Source organism: Coregonus clupeaformis, chromosome 20 (genome assembly GCF_020615455.1).
Source record: "Coregonus clupeaformis isolate EN_2021a chromosome 20, ASM2061545v1, whole genome shotgun sequence".
Lineage (NCBI taxonomy): Eukaryota > Metazoa > Chordata > Actinopteri > Salmoniformes > Salmonidae > Coregonus > Coregonus clupeaformis.
In genome coordinates this window covers 36,396,058-36,421,057 of record NC_059211.1, presented here as the reverse complement: position 1 = coordinate 36,421,057, position 25,000 = coordinate 36,396,058, and the positions used below count along the sequence as shown (strand labels likewise).

Sequence of the window (25,000 nt, the reverse complement as noted above, 5' to 3'; positions counted from 1 at the left end):
CCTACTGCTGACCTAACCATAGATGTTGGCGATACTGTGTGTTTCTGCAATTAAAAACACAGGGGTGTTTGTTTGAGGTGAGAGGATACATTTAAAGATATTGAGAATGAGCGCAATGCAAGACATTACTCTCACACAGTCCGACAGAGTATCTGCACATTTGCAAGGGTGCGCTTCACGCCACTAAAACGTGGTAGCTACGGGACCAAAACAGCAGAGAGGTTAAGCCCGGCACTCCAACACTCTTAGCTGTTTACGGAAACCAGACCGATATTGCTGTTTTACTTTATCTTTTAAGGTAAACTGTTATTCTTCCCCCTGTAACAACAACAGAGTGACAACCAACAGGGATGTCTCTGAGCTGTCCCATGGTGTCTCATACGGTAATGTTGCGTATGCACAGTGTGTCACAAGAGATGAAACGGAGACAAAGACTCCCATTTCCTGCTTACACCACGGAACATCTGCCAGGACCAATCACAGGCAAGACGCCACGACATGCCTTAGTTCCCCTGGCACCAGACTTGCGTTTTCCTGCCTACGGGCGCCCTGGTCTAAAATAATTGCAATATATAGGAAATAGGATGCCATTTGGGACGTGGTCTAAATGAATAAATAAGCCTAGAAGAGGCAAACTAACACAATAACAACAACAGAAAGGTCAGGCTTCATGGATGCTGGGCGGAAGGGTACGGAGCAGAGCGGGGGGTTGTTTTTTTGTTTTTGTAAATGTTTGTCTGGGAGCAGTTTTACAAAGGTTACCATGTCATAGAGTCTCGATGGTATGGCAAGAGGGAGGCTATGTCCCAAATGTATCCTATTCCCTACTGTGTGTAGGGTCCCAAGTCCCTATGGGCCCTGGTCAAAAGTAGTGCACTACATAGGGAATAGGGTGCCATTTGGGACGCAGACAGAGAGGCAGCGCAGCACTGTGGGTTCCTCCATGTGGAGGTCTCCCTCCCCCCCCCCCAGGACCCCAGGGGCAGAGGCTGACTGAGACGCACCCTGACAGGGGCCAGCAGGAGGCTGGCACATCCCAGCCAGCTCCAGCACCAAGGGGCAAGCTGGAGCCACGCTCCATACCCCCTACTCTTCATCCACCCACCCACCCACCGACTTGCAACTGATGGCCAAGGGGCGAGAGAGGGATGGGTGGAGAAGAAAGGGAGAGTAGAGAAGAGGAGGGTGAGGTACTCCGGGAGCAGGACAAGAGGACAAGAAGGAGAGAGGAGAAGAGGAATGGTAAACAGGGAGTAAAGGCAAAACAATTAAAATAAATAAATCATAAAGGGGGTCAATGTAAATAGTCCGGGTAGCCATTTGATTAACTGTTCAACGGTCTTATGGCTTGGGGGTAGAAGCTGTTCAGGTGCCTTTTGGTTACAGACTTAGCGCTCCGGTACCGCTTGCCTGCGGTAGCAGAGAGAACAGTCTATGACGGGCGGCTGGGGTCTTTGACAATTTCTTGGGCCTTCCTCTGACACTGCCTGGTATAGAGGTTCTGGATGGCAGGGAGCCCGGCCCCACTGGGACGTTATCACCACCATCTGTAGTGCCTTGCGGTCGGATGCCGAGGAGTTTCCATACCAAGAGGTGATGCAGCCAGTCAAGATGCTCTCGATGGTGCAGCTGTAGAACATTTTGAGGATCTGAGGGCCCATGTCAAATCTTTTCAGCCTCCTGCGGGGGAAGAAGCGTTGTCGCGCCCTCTTCACGGCTGTGTTGGTGTGTTTGGACCTTAGTGATGTGTACACCGAGGAACTTGAAGCTCTCGACCCGCTTCACTATAGCCCTGTTGATGTCAATGGAGGCGTGTTCGGCCCTCCATTTCCAGTAGTGCACGATCAGCTCCTTTGTCTTGCTGACGTTGAGGGAGAGGTTGTTGTCCTGGCACCACACTTCCAGGTCTCTGACCTCCTCCCTATAGGCTGTCTCTTCGTCGTCGGTGATCAGGCCTACCACCGTCGTGTCGTCTGCAAATTTGATGAGGGTGTTGGAGTTGTGCGCGACCACCCAGTTGTTGCTGAACAGGAGGGGACTAAGCACACACCCCTGAGGGTACAGGAGGGGACTAAGCACACACCCCTGAGGGGCCCCCGTGGTGAGGGTCAGTGTGCTGGATGTGTTGTTGCCTACCCTCACCACTTCAGGCCGGCCCGTCAGGAAGTCCTGGATCCAGTTGCAGAGGGAGGTGTTCAGTCCCTGTGTCATTAGCTTAGTGATGAGCTTGGAGGGGACAATGGTGTTGAACGCTCAGCTGTAGTCAATTAACAGCATTTTCACGTAGGTGTTCCTTTCATCCAGGTGGGAGAGGGCGGTGTGCAGTGCAATAGATATTGCGTCATCTGTGGATCTGTTGGGGCGGTATGCGAATTGGAGTGGGGTCCAGGGTGTCTGGGATGATGGTGTTGATGTGAGCAATGATCAGCCTATTAAAGCACTTCATGGCTGCAGACGTGAGTGCTACGGGGCGCTAGTCATTTAGACAGGTTACCTTGGCGTAACCACTACCACAATATTAATTACCAGTTCACCACAATATTAATTACCAACACCACCACAATATCAATTACTAGTTCACCAGGCAACATTCCACTCCAAACCGGTTTAATGGGAAAACGTATGAACACCTTGTTGAATTGATTACAAACAGCCTCCTTTTCTTTTAGTTCAAACAAAGGAAGGAGGGAGGGAGGGAGGGAGGGAGGGAGGGAGGGAGGGAGGGAGGGAGGGAGGGAGGGAGGGAGGGAGGGAGGGAGGGGAAAATATAGTGAACAAATTGTCACACACTGTTATTTCCCTTGTTTTATTTCTATCGTCATATCACCTGGAATTTGTTTGAACGACTTCAGATGGGGAAGGGAAGTAGCATGTTTCCCATTATGATTACAGCATGTGTCACGATCGTCTAGAACAGGAGACCAATGCGCAGCGTTGCGAGTGAACATAGTATATTTATTAAATACTCACACGAGCAAAACAAACAAACAACGAATCCGTGACGTCTGTGGTACAACACGCACACACACGAACAAAATCCCACAACCCGAAAGGAAAACAGATAGATTAAATATGGCTCCCAATCAGAGACAAACAGCCGACAGCTGACACTCGTTTGCCTCTGATTGGGAGTCACACCGGCAAACATAGAAAATAAACCACCTAGAACACCCACCAGAGAAACCGAAAACATAGAATGAACACACCCTGGTTCAACATAATGAGTCCCCGAACCAGGGTGTGACAGTACCCCCCCCTAAAGGCGCGGACTGTGACCGCGCCTAAATACGAGCAAAACAGGGGAGGGCTGGGTGGGCATTCTTCCTCGGCGGCGGCTCCGGCTCCGGGCTTGATCCCCACTTCCTCTCCAACCCCCCAAAGTACTCCTGGTCCTGTCTAGCCCCGCTGGCCGGAGCCGGACTGACGACACGCGCCCCTGGCTTGGTGCGTGGAGCAGGAATGGACCGGAATGGGCTGGCGACGCACACCACTGACTTGGTGCGGAGAGCAGGGACGAGCCGGACAGGGCTGACGAGACGCACCACAGACTTGGTGCGGGAAGCTTGGATGGGCCGGACTGGGCTGGCGACGCGCACCGTATCCCTGGTGCGAGTGGCCGGAACAGGCCGGTTCGGGCTGGCGACGCGCACCGTATCCCTGGTGCGAGTGGCCGGAACAGGCCGGGTCGGGCTGGCGACGCGCACCGTATCCCTGGTGCGAGTGGCCGGAACAGGCCGGGTCGGGCTGGCGACGCGCACCGTATCCTTGGTGCGAGTGGCCGGAACAGGCCGGGTCGGGCTGGCGACGCGCACCGTATCCCTGGTGCGAGTGGCCGGAACAGGCCGGGTCGGGCTGGCGACGCGCACCGTATCCTTGGTGCGGGGAGCAGGCACAGGCCGGGCTGGGCTGGGGACGCGCACCACAGGCTCCATGCGAGGAACAGGAACAGACAGGACCGCACTGAGGACACACACCCCTGGCCCTACACGGGGATCAGGAACGGGCCGGACCGGACTGGTAACACACCCCAGTACCCTTGGCCGTGCCTCTACACCTTCCTTCCCCTTCGTGACCAGTGGCCCCCTTTAACCTGGCGGCCCTATCTGCCAACCTCCTGCACTCCTCCAACCCGTACACCTGCTGCCCCGACGTCGTGAGCCCCCCTAAAAATTTTCTGGGGGTCTCTCCTCCCCGTGGACCAGGCCTCCATCATTCTCGCCCAATTCTCGCTCCTCTGTTTCCAATTATCGCCCTTCAGCTCCTGGACACGCTGCTTGGTCTGGTCTTGGTGGGATTTTCTGTCACGATCGTCTAGAACAGGAGACCAATGCGCAGCGTTGCGAGTGAACATAGTATATTTATTAAATACTCACACGAGCAAAACAAACAAACAACGAATCCGTGACGTCTGTGGTACAACACGCACACACACGAACAAAATCCCACAACCCGAAAGGAAAACAGATAGATTAAATATGGCTCCCAATCAGAGACAAACAGCCGACAGCTGACACTCGTTTGCCTCTGATTGGGAGTCACACCGCAAACATAGAAAATAAACCACCTAGAACACCCACCAGAGAAACCGAAAACATAGAATGAACACACCCTGGTTCAACATAATGAGTCCCCGAACCAGGGTGTGACAGCATGTAGTTGATAATGTTTACACCAGGCATTTAATGCATTATTACAACATGGAGTTGATCATGTTTACACCAGGCATTTAATGCATTATTACAACATGGAGTTGATCATGTTTACACCAGGCATTTAATGCATTATTACAACATGGAGTTGATCATGTTTACACCAGGCATTTAATGCATTATTACAACATGGAGTTGATCATGTTTACACCAGGCATTTAATGCATTATTACAACATGGAGTTGATCATGTTTACACCAGGCATTTAATGCATTATTCAGTCAGATGCTAATAAAGCAGACTGTTGATTTACTAATGGTTTACACAACCCCAGGCTTTATTTACTAATGGTTTACACAACCCCAGGCTTTATTTACTAATGGTTTACACAACCCCAGGCTTCATTTACTAATGGTTTACACAACCCCAGGCTTTATTTACTAATGGTTTACACAACCCCAGGCTTTATTTACTAATGGTTTACACAACCCCAGGCTTTATTTACTAATGGTTTACACAACCCCAGGCTTTATTTACTAATGGTTTACACAACCCCAGGCTTTATTTACTAATGGTTTACACAACCCCAGGCTTTATTCCAATTAGGAATATCAAAACCTAACAACCAAAAATAAACTTGTGAGAGAGAAGGGAAAACAGAGAGCAAGAGAGCGAGAGGTTGTAAGAAAGTCAGCAAGAGATTTTCAAAAAGCATTTTGTTTGACATTCTTCAACTATTATGTAGTTTCATTTAGTTTGATTTAGCTTAACTGCTGATTGATGATGTCAATATGGTACATACACAATACTACACACCTTTCATGGAAAACCAGTGATAATGAAAGTGCTACAATGGTAAAAAGAATAGCTAGGATTCTCTGTTGCTCACAACAAAAGGGCGGAGGTGTTTTATTATCATCTCCGCAATTAGACAACCACAGATGTGTGTGCCTCCTGGCAGGCACCCAGTCACAGACAGTTCCTAAATTAATATCTCCTCTCCTTCTCTCTCCTCCTCTCTCCTCCCCTCTCCTCCTCTCTCCTCCTCTCTCCTCTCCTCCCTTCTCATCCTCTTTCTTCCCCTCTCTCCTCCTCTCTCCTCCCCTCTCCTCCTCTCTCCTCCTTTCTTCTCCCCTCCCCTCTCCTCCTCTCTCCTCCTCTCTCCTCCCTTCTCCTCTCCTCCCTTCTCCTCCTCTCCTCCTCTCTCTTCCCCTCTCCTCCTCTCTCCTCTCCTCTCCTCCTCTCTCCTCCTCTTTCCTCCCCTCTCCTCCTCTCATCTCCTCTCTCCTCCTCTCTCCTCCTCTCTTCTCCCCTCTCCTCCTCTCTCCTCCTCTCTCCTCCTTTCTTCTCCCCTCTCCTCCTCTCTCCTCCTCTCTCCTCCTTTCTTCTCCCCTCTCCTCCTCTCTCCTCCTCTCTCCTCCCTTCTCCTCTCCTCCCTTCTCCTCCTCTCTCTTCCCCTCTCCTCCCTCTCCTCTCCTCTCCTCCTCTCTCCTCCTCTTTCCTCCTCTCTCCTCCTCTCATCTCCTCTCTCCTCCTCTCTTCTCCCCTCTCCTCCTCTCTCCTCCTCTCTCCTCCCCTCTCCTCCCCTCACCTCCTCTCTCCTCCTCTCTCCTCCTATCTCCTCCCCTCTCCTCCTCTCTCCTCCCCTCTCATCCTCTCTCCTATAGCCTCCTCTCTCCTCCCTTCTTATCCTCTCTCCTCCTTTCTCCTCCCCTCTCTCCTCCCCTCTCCTCCTCTCTCCTCCTCTCTCCTCTCTCCTCCCTTCTCCTCCTCTCTCCTCCTCTCTCCTACCTTCTCATCCTCTCTCCTCCCTATCCCTTCCACTCTCTCCAACAGGTTGAAGTTGAAGGAGGGAACCTCTCCTGGGAAACTAAACCAGGTGCCTCACCACTAAAAAGTTAATTGGCATTATAACATGTGAGTTAAGTTAAGAACATAATTCTATTTTCATGTAACATTCTCTCTACGTGTTTTCTGACCTTGAATTTAACCATTAGAATAGCATGCTATTCACCCGCTATTCATTGGGGGTGGAGATCAAAGAAATGAAGGTGTGGTGGAGGTGTGTCTACAGATATGCTGTATTCTGACCTTGACTTCATTCCCTCATAAGTCCACCACCTTTACGCATGATGAAACCATGAATAAGATGGAGGTTTTATATTGATCCCTATTCTGAACCTGTCTCTCTATATACATTCTAGTGAGTCTGTCGAGACACTTCTAATCAAAGGTACACAGTATTTAAAGGGATGGCGTTAGATAAATGTACTGAAAAGCCAATTGAATGAAAAGTCCACGAGAAAATCTGTTGGCCAGCAAGTGGGAGGGTTTTCAGCGGTTTAATTCAATTTTATTCAGTAAGCGCAAGAGAAGCCACACCTGCAAAGCCCATTACGAACCTGCATATGTTAAGTCTGAATACCAAGTACTGAGAAGTGCTTCAATCAAACCACATAATTTTTTTTTATAGATTTCCTCAGTCTGAATCGGGCCCATAGATAAATATGTTGCTAGATAGAGAACATTCATGATGGCCTAACAGCTGAAACGTTTGTACCTAAAAATGTATGTCTACTCTCACTATGTCTATCCCCATTTCTAATCAAAGAATGATTAAAATCCTTCACCCTTTTAAGCGCAGATCCCCCCCACAGCATTTGATGTGACGATACAATATATAGATACTCACTTTAACAGAAGGGCGTCTGCGATGAGACCGAAGCAGACTGCAGCAGCTTTAAACACTGCGGGAGCAGGAGGGTTTTGGAGGGTCATCATAAAGTACACCAGGTAGGGAACCAGCAGGCCCAGCAGAGCCGTAGCAGAGACCAGCAGCACCCAGGACTGCCACTGGCAGCACAGCCACCTCCACGGGGACTGTCTCTGGAGCTGGTACTGCAAAGACACACAGGGTTAGATACAGCAAGTAGGAACATTTAATATTGACATAATAAACGTCTTCCGTCTATTCAGAGGAAAGCAAAATAATCCTCCGGCTTACCAATGCATTGCAGAACACCCCAGAAAACTGTCCAATAGGGAGTAGATAAAGGTTATCCATGATCACCATAAAAGGAATGTTCTGATAATGTTAGCTATTACCTGGCTCATTCAGTACGTTGCTAGTAGGACTTAACTACATGGCTCAGTAATTGAGACCCAGCAGGGGATCAGATAACTTGGTAAAGACCCAGTAGATAACACAACAGTGGGACAATCCCTGGCTTTCACAACCATTGCTTGTGTTGTAAAGAACCTCTAGCCTACACTGAGGATGCGTCCCAAATGTCACCCTATCCCCTATATAGTGCAGGACTTCAAAAAGTAGTGCACTATAAAGGGAATAGGGTGCCATTTGGGAACGCAGGCCGAAGGCAGCCTAATGGAAAGCAAACAATGACTCTATTGTTGGAGTAAACAGTTGCAGAGTGATGCAGCCTCACACCTGTCACGTCTCCCTTCCCCTTTCGGTTCTTACTCAAGCCCCATCCCAGCCCCACCCTATCCCCAGCTCCATCCCCAGCTCCATCCCCAGCTCCATCCCCAGCTCCATCCCCAGCTCCATCCCCAGCCCCAGCTCCACCCACGCTCCAGCCATAGCCCCATCTCCAGCTCTGTACCCATGTCCAGCCCCATCCCCCAGCCCCATCCCCAGCCCCATCCCCAGCCCCATGTCCAGCCCCATGTCCAGCCCCATGTCCAGCTCCATCTCAATCCCAGCTCCATTCCCAGCTGGAGTCCCAGCCCAGCTCCACCCCAGCTCCAGTCTCAGGCATGGTGCTCTAATGAGGCTGGAGACAGCTTTTAGCCCTCTACCAGGCCACAGAAAGCTTTTATGAAGAAAACAGGGACAGTCACTTTTGTTATTTCCCACATAGCTCTAACGTAAGCCAGCATGTTACTGGTGTCCACTCGAGCTTTGAGCATTATTTGAGCTTAACATTTACATTTAGGGGAATTTTATGAGGGAAAATATTTGTTTTGGGAATTTTCAATGTCGGCTCTATGCCTAGAAATGCCCCCAAAGGATCCCAATTTCAAATTCTCCCAAAAAGTGTTTAAAATTCTAAAAACTGTCAATAATGGATATTAACTGAAACATGATCATATACTGTATAGTTTCTTGCAATAGCCCTCTGTGACTTTAAATAATATTTCTCTCAAAGCTTTGATTCCTAAAAGATGTGTCCGGAGATTTGATGAACTCCATCAGATTTGTCAAATATCCTGAATGAATCAGGAATGAGCCAGCTATACCGTAAGGACCCCTTATTCATGTCCTCATTACATGTGGTCCAATAACACTCATGGTCTGGAAAGTTCTCTACTTTTGATAGATTTAAACAAACTATTTTGGAATCACCATGGTCACAACCATAAACTGTCAACTCCAACTGCCTGATAGATTCAAATAAAATATGAATTTCGGTTCAAATATGTTACATTGAATTATGTTTTAGAGTCATAAAGCAACCGAGAATAACTAAATTGCTACTGTGTATACCACTTCAATGAAGAAGAAAACTCAGTTAAATATAAACCCCGTCAGATTTTCGTCTAAAGTCAACGTCAACAAGAGTGCTGAAAGAGATGATAGAATGGTTATGTTTTTATTGGGGATTTTCAAATTAATCATTTTCCATATTTTACAAATGTTTGTATTTTTAGAGGCAAAGATATGTCTGTTTTGAGTACCTGTTGTCAACTCCGTCAGTGGCTTGTCAACTCCGTCAGTGGCTTGTCAACTCCGTAAGTGGCTTGTCCACTCAGTCACTGATAGCTAACCCCCCTAAAAAATATATTGTAATCACTGTTCTGCAAAATGTGCTCAAACAATTGAAGTATTTTGCTGTGCTAGACCAAAGAGATAATGTTTGCTTTATAAATGTTGTTTTATATTCTAAATCATGCCAAAATGCTAATTAATTTAGCCCTGGAGCATTTAATAGTGCTATAAAACAAAACAAAAAGAAGTTTGGAGATTTGTATTATATATTTGAATAATCTAACGTTAGAATTAAACAATCAAGGCCTTTAAACACTAGTTGGACAATAATTGTAAAAATGAAATGCCGTTCATGGTGTCTGACGGAGTTGACATAAATCCAGGTAGTTGTATTTTATGTAGAATAAAAAGGAAGTTGTTCCTTTATGTGGTGTGATAGCTGATACAAAATATACATATATAAAACAAAAATGTTCATATTAAGACAAATATTTATGGAAAAAAACTTTTGGTTCATACACATTTTGATAGATGGAATTTCATGGCTTTTTCATGACGTCTCCATGACTTTTAACCAAAGTTCCATGACTGACAATTGGTGGCGTCTCTATGTATGTATAGAAAGTATGTGTAATGTGGTATCAACACTGGGAGGCTGCTCTCTGATCCCATGTACCATCTCCTGTCGTTGTGCAAGGCACTTAACCCCTACAAAGTAAAATAAGTGTTGGGCAACTGTATAAAACACATGTGGTCAACCCTCAGTCTGGAGAGCTACTGGGTCTGCAGGCTTTTGATCCAGCCCTGCTCAAAGACATCAGAGTCAGTTTTATCAAGGTCCGGCTGAGCAGCTCATTTCTAAAATATGGATTGTTAGAGGGGTACTGGAATAAAAGCCTGCACACCCATTAGCTCTCCTGGAGGATGGTTGACTACCTTTTGTAGGGTGGCGTCTTTCGGATGGGACGTTAAACGGGTGTCCTGACTCTCTGGGGTCACTAAAGATCCCATGGCACTTATCGTAAGAGTAGGGGTGTTAACCCCGGTGTCCTGGCTAAATTCCCAATCTGGCCCTCATACCATCATGACCACCTAATCGTCCCCAGCCTCCAATTGGCTCATTGATCCCCCCTCCTCTGTCCTGTAACTATTCCCCAGGTCGTTGCTGTAAATGAGAAGGTGTTGTCAGTCAACTTACCTGGTAAAATAAGGGTAAAATAATGTCTAACATTGCAACATTACAACCAAATACGTTTTTATGCCTTTTGAAATAATTTGTTCATTCAATATATCAAAGATCAAATGTCTATGGTAGGTTACAAATATTTTTATTCAGCTGAAGCAAGCCCACAAATTTTCTTCAGGAAATGTACTCTTTCTAGTTTAGTCATATTTATCTTAACTACCTTAGAAGTGTTTACTTTGCAGGCTGACTACCATCAATTGAGTTGCAATGTCCCATACATTGGATGCCCAAATCAACTGGAAGTATCTACAAAACAAGTTTTGAAGCCACATAATCCAAAAGAAAGGATACATCTAACCTTTTTTCCTAAAATGACTGTTCGCTATTCATAAATTATTATTTTGATTCACATGATTCAATTCACCACGATTCGTCATAAATAATTGTTTAAATGAATCATCTGAATCATTCAAACAAGTTTGTATTGCCTTATTCGTGATTATATGGCCTTATTCGTGAGAGTCAGTGGAACGTTTTTTGGGACATGAGAAAAACATGAATACATGCTAATAACAGCTAAACAGCTAACTAGAGGGTACAATATAGGTGGAGGGTTAACACCTTTAGTTGTCTTGATAGATGTGGAGGGTTAACACATTTAGTTGTCTTGATAGATGTGGAGGGTTAATTTCTTTAGTTGTCTTGATAGATGTGGAGGGTTAACACCTTTCGTTGTCTCTCCCTATTTTGATTTATAGAATCTCCCTATTTTGATTTATAGAATCTGATTTCCCTGTTTTTGTGTTGCTCCACTTTTTCAAGCGAAGGTCTTTTAAGGAAGTATGCACAGACGTTCACTTTGCCTAGCGACTGAACCTAGTATGCAGAGGCCTTTATACCAGTGGGGAACCATCAGGACCTTCAGAGAAGACCTAAGGATTTATAAAAATGGGTATATATATATATTTTTTCCTTCTATTTCATCTTTACAATAATTGTAATACTTTTCTGATTTCATCTCTTCAGGTTCTGTTGGAAAGACAAGGGTTAATACTGAATAGAAAAAATCATCCAATCAGGATTTTCTTTGGTGGTCTCTGGGTAAATTTGTTTTAACTCAGCCAGCCATTGACTAGGCCTTTAGAAGCTGAACAGAAGGCCTCTGCCATTCAATTGTATTAGAGCAGAATTTTGGAATGACACTGGAATGAACCAATCACATTGTGACTTGCACATTAAAAAAAATAAGTGCTGTGTCTAGGCCTTCGAGAAGGCCTAGACACGTCACTACTGAGAGCACAGGAGGCAATGAATTAATAATACAGAATAGTAAGCCAATAAACAGCCAATACAGTAGGTAGTTGTAGGTTGTAGTCTGCTATAAAACCTTAAAGAAGAAGAAGAAGAAGAAGAAGAAGAAGAAGAAGAAGAAGAAGAAGAAGAAGAAGAAGAAGAAGAAGAAGAAGAAGAAGAAGAAGAAGAAGAAGAAGAAGAAGAAGAGAGCACAAGAGAAAATAATCAGTGTCGCAAGCATTAGTTTTCCCATGCTAACACTAATAACGTTAGCTAGCTTGTGTTGTAGTAGTGTGATGTTAGCTAGCTTGTGTTGTAGTAGTATGACAATGGTGGCTGCAGCAGCTGTTATCAACTTCAAGTTTGTTAGCATCACCCTTTTCAAGATTAACTTTCAAACTTTGTTTACAAATGATCATCTGTTGGCACTGTTTTTTTGTTGCAGCTCGATTGCTGTTAGCTATCTCTTTGAGAAAAAAAATGACTGTGAAACATTATTGCATTTCATCTTTAGATCACCGGTTAGTGTGATGAATTTGATTCAAATACATTTGCAATGGGAAGTAATAGCTGGTTGGTTAATTTACTTTTTTGGACATGAAATGATTGTGCTTTTGTATTGGTATGATTTCTTGGGGCCTACTGGAGTGAATGGGCTGCTTTAACATTGTTTGACGTGTGACCTCTCCTGTCTATCAGCCCTGTCTATGTGTTTGACCAAAAACTGTCTCTCCTTCAGCGCCATGGAGTGCACGGCTATTACGGTCGATGTCCTTTCAGCACCATGAGCCTGACACCTTTGATGTGACACTGTTGTTGTTCAGTCGCTAAATGACAAAAAAAATAAAATAAAAATTTGTTGCTATTGGTGAAGAAGAAGTGGTGCCGGAGAAGATGGCTGCCGTTTTACAGCCATCTAACCAATTGTACTATTATATGTGTGTTTTTTTTGTCGCGTTATTCGTAATTTATTCTGTACATAATGTTTCTGCCACCGTCTCTTATGACCAAAAAGAGCTTCTGGATATCAGGAGAGCGATTACTCATCTCGTATTGGACGAAGATTTTTTCTTCAACGAGCCGGACGCGAAGGATATCCTACAGACACCCGACAAGGCCCAAATCCCTGTCATTCGCATGAGAAAGAGACAGAGATATCGTGGACGTAGGTCGGGGTGCCTTTTAAGGATTCGATGGCGAGCAAGTAAACTGCCTCTTCCATCAATCCTATTAGCCAATGTTCAATCATTTGAGAACAAATTGGACGACCTAAGATTACGGTTATCCTACCAATGGGACATTAAAAACTGTAATATCTTATGTTTCACCGAGTCGTGGCTGAACGACGACATGGACAACATACAGCTGACGGGATATACGCTACATCGGCAGGATAGAACGGCTGACTCCGGTAAGACAAGGGGTGGCGGTCTGTGTATATTTGTAAACAACAGTTGGTGCACAAAATCTAATACTAAGGAAGTCTCGAGGTTTTGCTCGCCTGAGGTAGAGTATCTCATGATAAGCTGTAGACCACATTATTTACCAAGAGAATTTTCATCTATATTTTTCGTAGCTGTCTATCTACCACTACAAACCGATGCTGGCATTAAGATTGCACTGAATGAGCTGTATAAGGCCATAAGTAAACAGGAAAACGCTTAACCAGAGGCAGCGCTCCTAGTGGCCGGGGACTTCAATGCAGGGAAACTTAAATCCGTTCTACCTCATTTCTACCAGCATGTTAAATGTGCAACCAGAGGGGAAAAAAAACACTAGACCACCTTTACTCCACACACAGAGACGCATACAAAGCTCTCCCTCGCCCTCCATTTGGCAAATCTGACCTTAACTCTATCCTCCTGATTCCTGCTTATAAGCAAAAACTAAAGCAGGAAGCACCAGTGACTCGGTTAATAAAAAAGTGGTCAGATGATGCAGATGCTAAGCTACAGAACTGTTTTGCTAGCACAGACTGGAATAAGTTCCGGGATTCTTCAGATAGCATTGAGGAGTACACCACGTCAGTCACTGGCTTCATCAATAAGTGCATCGATGATGTCGTCCCCACAGTGACCATACGTACATACCCCAACCAGAAGCCATGGATTACAGGCAACATCCGTACAGAACTAAAGGGTAGAGCTGCCGCTTTCAAGGAGCGGGACTCTAATCCGGACGCTTATAAGAAATCCCACTATGCCCTCCGACGAACCATCAAACAGGCAAAGAGTCAATACCGGACTAAGATTGAATTGTACTACACCGGCTCTGACACTCGTCGGATGTGGCAGGGCTTGAAAACTATTACAGACTACAAAAGGAAGCACAGCCGCGAGCTGCCCAGTGACACAAGCCTACCAGACGAGCTAAATCAATTCTATGCTCGCTCTGAGGCAAGCAACACTGAAACATGCATGAGAGCACCAGCTGTTCCGGATGACTATGTGTTCATGCTCTCCGTAGCCGATGTGAGTAAGACTTTTAAGCAGGTCAACATTCACAAGGCCGCAGGGCCAGACGGATTACCAGGACGTGTACTCTGAGCATGTGCTGACCAACTGGCAAGTGTCTTCACTGACATTTTCAACATGTCCCTGACTGAGTCTATAATACCAACATGTTTCAAGCAGATCACCATAGTCCCTGTGCCCAAGGACACTAAGATAACCTGCCTAAATTACTACAGACCTGTAGCACTCACGTCTGTAGCCATGAAGTGCTTTGAAAGGCTGGTCATGGCTCACATCAACACCATTATCCCAGAAACCCTAGACCCACTCCAATTTGCATACCGCCCCAACAGATCCACAGATGATGCTATCTCTATTGCACTCCACACTGCCCTTTCCCACCTGGACAAGAGGAACACCTACGTGAGAATGCTATTCATTGACTACAGCTCAGCGTTCAACACCATAGTGCCCTCAAAGCTCATCACTAAGCTAAGGATCCTGGGACTAAACTCCTCCCTCTGCAACTGGATCCTTGACTTCCTGACGGGCCGCCCCCAGGTGTTAAGGGTAGGTAACAACACATCTGCCACACTGATCCTCAACACGGGGGCCCCTCAGGGGTGCGTGCTCAGTCCCCTCCTGTACTCCCTGTTCACCCATCACTGCATGGCCAGGCACGACTCCAACAGCATCATTACGTTTGCTGACGACACAACAGTGATGACAACGATGAGACAGCCTATAGGGAGGAGGTCCGAGACCTGGCCGTGTGGTGCCAGGAACACAACCTCTCCCTCAACGTGATCAAGACAAAGGAGATAATTGTGGACTACAGGAAAAAACTAGAGGACTGAGCACGCCCCCATTCTCATCGACAGGGCTGTAGTGGAACAGGTTGAGAGCTTCAAGTTCCTTGGTGTCCACATCACCAACAAACTATCATGGTCCAAACACACCAAGACGGTCTTGAAGAGGGCACGACAAAGCCTATTCCCCCTCAGGAGACTGAAAAGATTTGGCATGTGTCCTCAGATCCTCAAAAAGTTATACAGCTGCACCATCGACAGCATCCTGACTGGTTGCATCACCGCCTGGTATGGCAACTGCTCGGCCTCCGACCGCAAGGCACTACAGAGGGTAGTGCGTACGGCCCAGTACATCACTGGGGCCAGGCTTCCTGCCATCCAGGACCTCTATGCCAGGCGGTGTCAGAGGAATGCCCTCAAAATTGCCAAAGACTCCAGCCACCCTAGTCATAGACTGTTCTCTCTGCTACCACACTGCAAGCGGTACCGGAGCGCCAAGTCTAGGTCCAAAAGGCTTCTCAACAGCTTCTACCCCCAAGCAATAAGACTCATGAACAACTAATTATTGCTACCCGGACTATTTGCACTGCCCCCGCACATTGACTCTGCACCGGTACCCCCCTGTATATAGTCTCCCTACTGTTATTTTATTTTACTGCTGCTCTTTAGTTATTTGCTTAAAAAATATATACTTAACTCTTTAAATTTTTTTTTTGTATTGTTGGTTAAGGGCTTGTAAGTAAGCATTTCACTGTAACGTCTACACCTGTTGCATTCGGCGCATTTGGCAGATAAAATTAGATTAGATTTGATTTGAAAGTGTGATAGTGGTGTTGGCTACCATAAGTTGTGTAAACAGTGCCTTATTTTATGCTGTACGTCATGTTGTGTCCATGCCGGTTCTGTCTCTGTGTGCGCGGCAGCCTGAAGCGTGGCCAGGCCTGTTTCATTCATTCATAATGCCATCAAAAAGTATTGATCCTCTTTCACTAGAACCAGAAGGTCCGACCACAGAAGATACTGTATAATGTCGGGTGCGTTAAGTGATGCTATGTTTTTTTGGTTATTTTCTTGATTTTTGGAAGATATTTAGTCACGGTTCACCTCTGTTTTATACTGTATTTGTCATTGTAAGATCATGCAGCGCTGCTTAGCAATGCCTTAGATGGGCATGCACTGATTTCAGTGAATGCCAGAGGTATATTTCTCTTTAGCAAACCATTAACAATCTTTTATAACTCTCTGAAAATTCCTTTCAAACAGGAAATGCAGAAATCGAATTTTGCCTGTTTACTTTGCCGTACTTGTTAACCGTTATCATTAGCTACTGAGAACCATTGTGCTGATGAAAATACACAAGGAAATCATTTTATCAATACTTTAAACAAAACATCTACATCTAGAGAGACATTCTATTGATCTATTCTCGTTACTTGTCATTTGCAGCTTTCAGTCTAACATTGCAGTACTTTCAATTTTGAGTGTGTCTGAGATTATTTCCTTGATTGTTTTCACCTTGAATGGCCAAAAGGATAACAGAAATGTCTTTGTTAACAGAAACATATTTCTTCCCCCAGTAAAACGGACACAAACGGACACAGCTCCCAAGGTAAAAGCTTTTGAGAGCTAATATGTCGTCACACAATGGATGCCATTTTATTTTTTCCCCGCTCTCTGTCAGAGAAAGACCTGAAGTGATGGTCAGTCTTTAGGTCTTAACTAATAATAGAAAGTAGATAGCTCCAGGCTGTTAAAAGTTTTAATGGCACAATGGTGAAAACGGTGCATTTAATTTCACTGCAGATGTGTGTTTTTCTTCCCCCTCCAATGTCCCCTCAGCGCTTGGCCTTCAGTTCTATCAAGACCAAGCCTGCATGGTTAGAATCTGGTTAAAAAGCAGCACAAAAGCCTCACTGTATCAAGTAGGAACATTTAATTATCCGTTAAAGACTTAGCTAGAAGGAGAGCAACATTTATTGAGGCAAAACCGTCGTGTCCGGGGAATTATGTCTGATAGATTTTCTGAAAGCTCGTATGAATGTAAGCTGTCTAGTATTCATGTCAGTACAATTGACAAGAACTAGAGTGGTCCCAAAGAGAGTCACAGAATGGTCTATCTGTTAAGGAGGCCTTCATGAGAAATACTATTAAGATCTTAGGCCGTCAATGGCCTTAGGCTCTCTCAGTACTTTCCACAGTATGAACACAGTCATGCAAATAAGCATTGACTGTGTTCCAAATGGCACCCTGTTTCCTATCTAATGCACTACTTTTCAGCAGGGCCCATAGGGTGTAGAATAGAGTGTCATGTGGGATGCATGGAGGGCCATGTGGGATGCAGACCTTGTCTGGTGAAGTGAGACGATTCAACTACTCAAATTAATTATGGCCTTTTCAGATTTCATATAAAGGATAATTGAGACTGTTACAATTTTAACGTCGAGCATGAATGCAGACAATTTATTTTTATTTTTTTTCCCAACAGCCAGAATCAATCGTTGTGAAACTTTGTTATACAGTGGGGGAAAAAAGTATTTAGTCAGCCACCAATTGTGCAAGTTCTCCCACTTAAAAAGACGAGAGAGGCCTGTAATTTTCATCATAGGTACACGTCAACTATGACAGACAAATTGAGAAAAAGAAATCCTGAAAATCACATTGTAGGATTTTTAATGAATTTATTTGTAAATTATGGTGGAAAATAAGTATTTGGTCACCTACAAACAAGCAAGATTTCTGGCTCTCACAGACCTGTAACTTCTTCTTTAAGAGGCTCCTCTGTCCTCCACTCGTTACCTGTATTAATGGCACCTGTTTGAACTTGTTATCAGTATAAAAGACACCTGTCCACAACCTCAAACAGTCACACTCCAAACTCCACTATGGCCAAGACCAAAGAGCTGTCAAAGGACACCAGAAACAAAATTGTAGACCTGCACCAGGCTGGGAAGACTGAATCTGCAATAGGTAAGCAGCTTGGTTTGAAGAAATCAACTGTGGGAGCAATTATTAGGAAATGGAAGACATACAAGACCACTGATAATCTCCCTCGATCTGGGGCTCCACGCAAGATCTCACCCCGTGGGGTCAAAATGATCACAAGAACGGTGAGCAAAAATCCCAGATCCACACGGGGGGACCTAGTGAATGACCTGCAGAGAGCTGGGACCAAAGTAACAAAGCCTACCATCAGTAACACACTACGCCGCCAGGGACTCAAATCCTGAAGTGCCAGACGTGTCCCCCTGCTTAAGCCAGTACATGTCCAGGCCCGTCTGAATTTTGCTAGAGTGTATTTGGATGATCCAGAAGAGGATTGGGAGAATGTCATATGGTCAGATGAAACCAAAATATAAATTTTTGGTAAAAACTCAACTCGTCGTGTTTGGAGGACAAAGAATGCTGAGTTGCATCCAAAGAACACCATACCTACTGTGAAGCATGGGGGTGGAAACATCATGCTTTGGGGCTGTTTTTATGCAAAGGGACCAGGACGACTGATCCGTGTAAAGGAAAGAATGAATGGGGCCATGTATCGTGAGATTTTGAGTGAAAACCTCCTTCCATCAGCAAGGGCATTGAAGATGAAACGTGGCTGGGTCTTTCAGCATGACAATGATCCCAAACACACCGCCCGGGCAACGAAGGAGTGGCTTCGTAAGAAGCATTTCAAGGTCCTGGAGTGGCCTAGCCAGTCTCCAGATCTCAACCCCATAGAAAATATTTGGAGGGAGTTGAAAGTCTGTGTTGCCCAGCGACAGCCCCAAAACATCACTGCTCTAGAGGAGATCTGCATGGAGGAATGGGCCAAAATACCAGCAACAGTGTGTGAAAACCTTGTGAAGACTTACAGAAAACGTTTGACCTGTGTCATTGCCAACAAAGGGTATATAACAAAGTATTGAGAAACTTTTGTTATTGACCAAATACTTATTTTCCACCATAATTTGCAAATAAATTCATAAAAAATCCTACAATGTGATTTTCTGGATTTTTTTTTCTCATTTTGTCTGTCATAGTTGACGTGTACCTATGATGAAAATTACAGGCCTCTCTCATCTTTTTAAGTGGGAGAACTTGCACAATTGGTGGCTGACTAAATACTTTTTTTCCCCACTGTAAATACTGTTGGAGTTTGACAATTTGAATAATTGTATTGAATTGTACTGCATACAATATTCCATTTGTATACTTTTTCATACAATTTCATACACAATTTAAGTCTAAAGGTCAGCCTTTAAGACTAGTGTGTCACGATCGTCGAAAGGAGTGGACCAATGCGCAGCGTGGAATGCGAACATCTTTTATTTATATTTCACCACACGAACAAAAACAACAAAACGATACGTGAAGTCCTTGGGTACATACACAAACCAACACGGAACAAGATCCCACAATACACTGTGCCAAACAGGCTGCATAAGTATGGTTCCCAATCAGAGACAACAAGCAACAGCTGATTCTCGTTGCCTCTGATTGAGAACCACCCCGGCCAACATAGATACACATGAACTAGATCCTAAACACAGAACACAAACACATAGAATCTACACACCCTGGCTCAACATATAAGAGTCCCAGAGCCAGGGCGTGACATAGTGTAGCTATTTTAATGATTGTAACTGTTATTACAAGTAACATAAAAAAGTAAAAAAACTATTAAATTGTATGCACTCACTACTGTAAGTCGCTCTGGATAAGAGTGTCTGCTAAATCACTAAAATTAGAAAATTTAAACATAACAATATAGTCATTGTCCAAAGTATTCACTGTGTCTGTTGGAAGTAACACGTGGATTCTCACTGGATGAAATGTATTGTGTGGTAACTCTGTACATTTGGATGTGTGCACCTGAGAGTTAAAACAGGTAAATGTACCATTGTATGTATCACGTTTTATCACCGTTGTATCACCATTGTATCACGTTGTATCACGTTGTATCACCATTGTATCACATTGTATCACCATTGTATCACGTTGTGTCACGTTGTATCACCATTGTATCAGGTTGTATCACCATTGTATCACATTGTATCACCATTGTATCACGTTGTATCACGTTGTATCACCATTGTATCACGTTGTATCACCATTGTATCACATTGTATCACCATTGTATCACCATTGTATCACCATTGTATCACGTTGTATCACCATTGTATCACATTGTATCCCGTTGTGTGTATTGTTGTATGTGAAACACCATTGTATGTACATTGTATGTGAAAGATGACTTACAGGAGTACAGTATATAAAACAATATCTATAAGTTTAGCAAGTGAAATAATTGTATGAATAGAGTTTCTACCTTACTAACTCAACATGGCTACAACAGACTGATATATTAGCCCACTAGTTAACAAAAAGTCCACACAGCAATGTGTTTATCACGTCTTTATGTTTTATGAATATGACCTTTAAGGACCCGTTACAATCAATCAATAAGCAGGCAAGAGGCCTATTGGGATTATTTAAAACCACAGATGCTGAAAGTAGGGCACTATTTATCCAAACAAACGCAATCATTATTAATGAGAGAGCACAGTTAACCCAAATACATTTATTTCCCACACATTTGTTTATTCTCCACAGTAACCACAGCAGTAGTATTTCCACTCTACTGGGTGGAATCATCCAGCACCATTCATTTGATTTGCACAATATTAGGGATATTTGTAATTGATATAAAGGAAGAGGTATAAGGAAATTCAGAAACACAGTTATTGTATTAAACAGGTTAGAAATTCACAGTACAGAACAGTATTTTTGGGAAAATTGATGTAAAAAAAAGTAAACACACAAGAGTTCCGGCAGCGTGTGCCACAGACATTATAAAACACATTCACAATAGCATGTTCCTGTGGGGAATTTGTAACTAATGACTGATAACAGAGTTTACCACTTGACACACTCATAGGCCTATGAACTCTAGCCACTAAAAGAGAACAACATGCAAAATTGCCTTTGCACACATGAAGACTTTGGCTCTGAGGCCATTGGTGAGAACAAGCAGACATTTTAGATTATTCATATATTTCTGGCTTCTTCCTTCTGGCCCATGTTTTGCATAAATCTTGTTGTCTGGCATGGGGAGGGAGTACACTGTCTTGTTTTGGCATGGGGAGGCAAGACACTGGCATGGGGCGGGAAGAGACTGGCATGGAGAGGCAAGAGACTGGCATGGGGCGGGAAGAGACTGGCATGGGGAGGGAAGAGACTGGCATGGGGAAGCAAGAGACTGGCAAGAGACTGGCATGGGGAGGGAAGAGACTGGCATGGGGAAGCAAGATACTGGCATGGAGAGGCAAGAGACTGGCTTGGGGAGGAAAGAGACTGGCATGGGGAGGGAAGAGACTGGCAAGAGACTGGCAAGGACATGCAAGAGACTAGCAAGGACAGGCAAGAGACTGGCAAGGAGAGGCAAGAGACTGGCATGGGGAGGCAAGAGACTGGCATGGGGAGGGAAGAGACTGGCATGGGGAGGCAAGAGACTGGCAAGGACAGGGAAGAGACTGGCAAGGACAGGCAAGAGACTGGCATGGAGAGGCAAGAGACTGGCATGGGGAGGGAAGAGACTGGCATGGAGAGGCAAGAGACTGGCATGGGGAGGCAGGAGACTGGCATGGGGAGGCAAAACAGCTAAAGACAGCTAGTTACGGCCTAAAGACAGCTAGCTAGGGCCTACAGATAGCTAGCTAGGGCCTACAGATAGCTAGCTAGGGCCTACAGATAGCTAGCTAGGGCCTACAGATAGCTAGCTAGGGCCTACAGATAGCTAGTTACGGCCTAAAGACAGCTAGCTAGGGCCTAAAGACAGCTAGCTAGGGCCTACAGATAGCTAGCTATGGCCTACAGGTAGCTAGTTATGGCCTAAAGACAGCTAGCTAGGGCCTACAGATAGCTAGCTAGGGCCTACAGATAGCTAGCTAGGGCCTACAGATAGCTAGCTAGGGCCTACAGATAGCTAGCTAGGGCCTAAAGACAGCTAGCTAGAGCATACAGATAGCTAGCTAGGGCCTACAGATAGCTAGCTAGGGCCTAAAGACAGCTAGCTTGGGCCTACAGATAGCTAGCTAGGGCCTACAGATAGCTAGCTTGGGCCTACAGATAGCTAGCTAGGGCCTACAGATAGCTAGCTAGGGCCTACAGATAGCTAGCTAGGGCCTAAAGACAGCTAGCTTGGGCCTACAGATAGCTAGCTAGGGCCTACAGATAGCTAGCTAGGGCCTACAGATAGCTAGCTAGGGCCTACAGATAGCTAGCTTGGGCCTACAGATAGCTAGCTAGGGCCTACAGATAGCTAGCTAGGGCCTACAGATAGCTAGCTAGGGCCTAAAGACAGCTAGCTAGGGCCTACAGATAGCTAGCTAGGGCCTAAAGACAGCTAGCTTGGGCCTACAGATAGCTAGCTAGGGCCTACAGATAGCTAGCTAGGGCCTACAGATAGCTAGCTAGGGCCTAAAGACAGCTAGCTTGGGCCTACAGACAGCTAGCTAGGGCCTACAGATAGCTAGCTTGGGCCTACAGATAGCTAGCTAGGGCCTACAGATAGCTAGCTAGGGCCTACAGATAGCTAGCTAGGGCCTACAGATAGCTAGCTAGGGCCTACAGATAGCTAGCTAGGGCCTACAGATAGCTAGCTAGGGCCTACAGATAGCTAGCTAGGGTTTACAGAGTAGAGCAGTCTGTTGTCTGACTGGTGAAAGCCCTGGAAGCAAACTGCCCCAAAGCTGCATAGGACACATAACTACTAAAAGGCAGCCAACAACATGTTGAAATGACCTCTTAATAATAATACCTCATTTTTACCAGCATGTCATCTGTGCAACTAGAGGCGATAAAACTCTAGATCACCTTTACTCCACACACAGAAACACATACAAGGCCCCCCCTTGCCCTCCTGTATTGAGTGCGTCACTGGCAAATCAGACCATAACTTTGTCATCCTGCTTCCTGCTTAGAAGCAAAAACCAGTGGAAGTACCAGTGACGCGCTCAATACGGAAGTGGTCCGATGAAGCGCATGCTAAACTACAGGACTGTTTCACTAGCACAGTGAAACAGTCCTGTTCTGGTATTCATTTGATAACATTGAGGAGTTTACCACATCAGTCACTAGCTTCATTATTAAGTGCATCGACGACGTCGTCCACACAGTGACCATACGTACATATCCCAACCAGAAGCCATGGATTACAGGCAACATCCGCACTGAGCTAAAGGCTAGATCTGCCGCTTTCAAGGAGCGGGACATTAATCCAGACGCTTATACGAAATCCTGCTACGACCTCTGACGAACCATCAAACAGGCAAAGCTTGAATACAGAACTAAGATTGAATCCTATTATTATTTCTATCGGTGTCCACATCACTAAGGGATTAACATGGTCCATATACACCCATACAGTTGTGAAGAGGGCATGACAGCACCTCTTCCCCTTCAGGAGGCTAAAAAGATTAGGCATGGCCCTCAGATCCACAAACAGTTCTACACCTCTTGGTACGGCCACTGCAAAGCACCCGACTGCAACGTGCTACAGAGGGTGGTGAGTACGGCCCAGTACATCACTGGGGCTGAGCTCTCTGCCAACCTGGAACTCTATACCAGGCGGAGTCAGAGGAAGGCCCAAAAAAAGACCACCCAAGCCATAGACTGTTCTCTTTGCTACCGCACGGCAAGCGGTACCAGTGCAAGTCTGGAACCAACAGGACCCTGAACAGCTTCTACCCCCAAGCCATAAGACTGCTAAACAAGACTGCTAAATAGCTAATCAAATGGCCACCCGCTGCTGCTACTGTCTATTAGCTATCCTGTTGCCTAGTCACTTTACCTCTACCTAAATGTACATACAGTTGAAGTCGGAAGTTTACATACACTAAGGTTGGAGTCATTAAAACTTGTTTTTCAACCACTCCACAAATTTCGTGTTAACAAACTATAGTTTTGGCAAGTCGGTTAGGACATCTACTTTGTACATGACACAAGTAATTTTTCCAACAATTGTTTACAGACAGATTATTTCACTTATAATTCACTGTATCACAACTCCAGTGGGTCAGAAGTTTACATACACTAAGTTGACTGTGCCTTTAAAAACAGCTTGGAAAATTCTAGAAAATGATGTAATGGCTTTAGAAGCTTCTGATAGGCTAATTGACATCATTTGAGTCAATTGGAGGTGTACCTGTGGATGTATTTCAAGGCCTACCTTCAATCTGTGTGCCTCTTTGCTTGATATCATGGGAAAATCAAAAGAAATCAGCCAAGACCTCAGAAAAACAATTGTAGACCGCCACAAGTCTTGTTCATCATTGGGAGCAATTTCCAAACGCCTGAAGGTACCACGTTCATCTGTACAAACAATAGTACGCAAGTATAACACCATGGGACCATGCAGCCATCATACCACTCAGGAAGGAGACGTGTTCTGTCTTCTAGAGATTAACATACTTTTGTGCGAAAAGTGCAAATAAATCTCAGAACAACAGCAAAGGACCTTGTGAAGATAACAGGTACAAAAGTATCTATATCCACAGTAAAACGAGTCCTATATCGACATTAACTGAAAGGCCGCTCAGCAAAGAAGAAGCCACTGCTCCAAAACCGCCATAACAAAGCCAGACTACGGTTTGCAAATGCACATGGGGACAAAGATCGTACTTTTTGGAGAAATGTCCTCTGGTCAGATGAAACAAAAATATAACTATTTGGCCATAATGACCATCGTTATGTTTGGAGGAAAAAGGGGGGGGGGGCGCTTGCAAGCCGAAGAACACCATCCCAACCGTGAAGCACGGTGGTGGCACCATCATGCTGCGGGGCTGCTTTGCTGCAGGAGGGACTGGTGCACTTCACAAAATAGATGGCATCATGAGGAAGGA

General features: G+C 45.1%; 1 protein-coding gene across 1 annotated transcript in view; it reads right to left on the bottom strand.

The window, feature by feature from the left end:
- LOC121534151 overlaps positions 1 to 25,000 on the bottom strand; it is a 195,832-nt gene that overhangs the window by 10,921 nt on the left and 159,911 nt on the right. Inside the window, exon 4 of the mRNA XM_041840668.1 lies at positions 7,342 to 7,547. Within this exon, the coding sequence (XP_041696602.1) occupies positions 7,342 to 7,547 (206 nt within the window). The remainder of the gene's footprint in view (positions 1 to 7,341; positions 7,548 to 25,000) is intronic.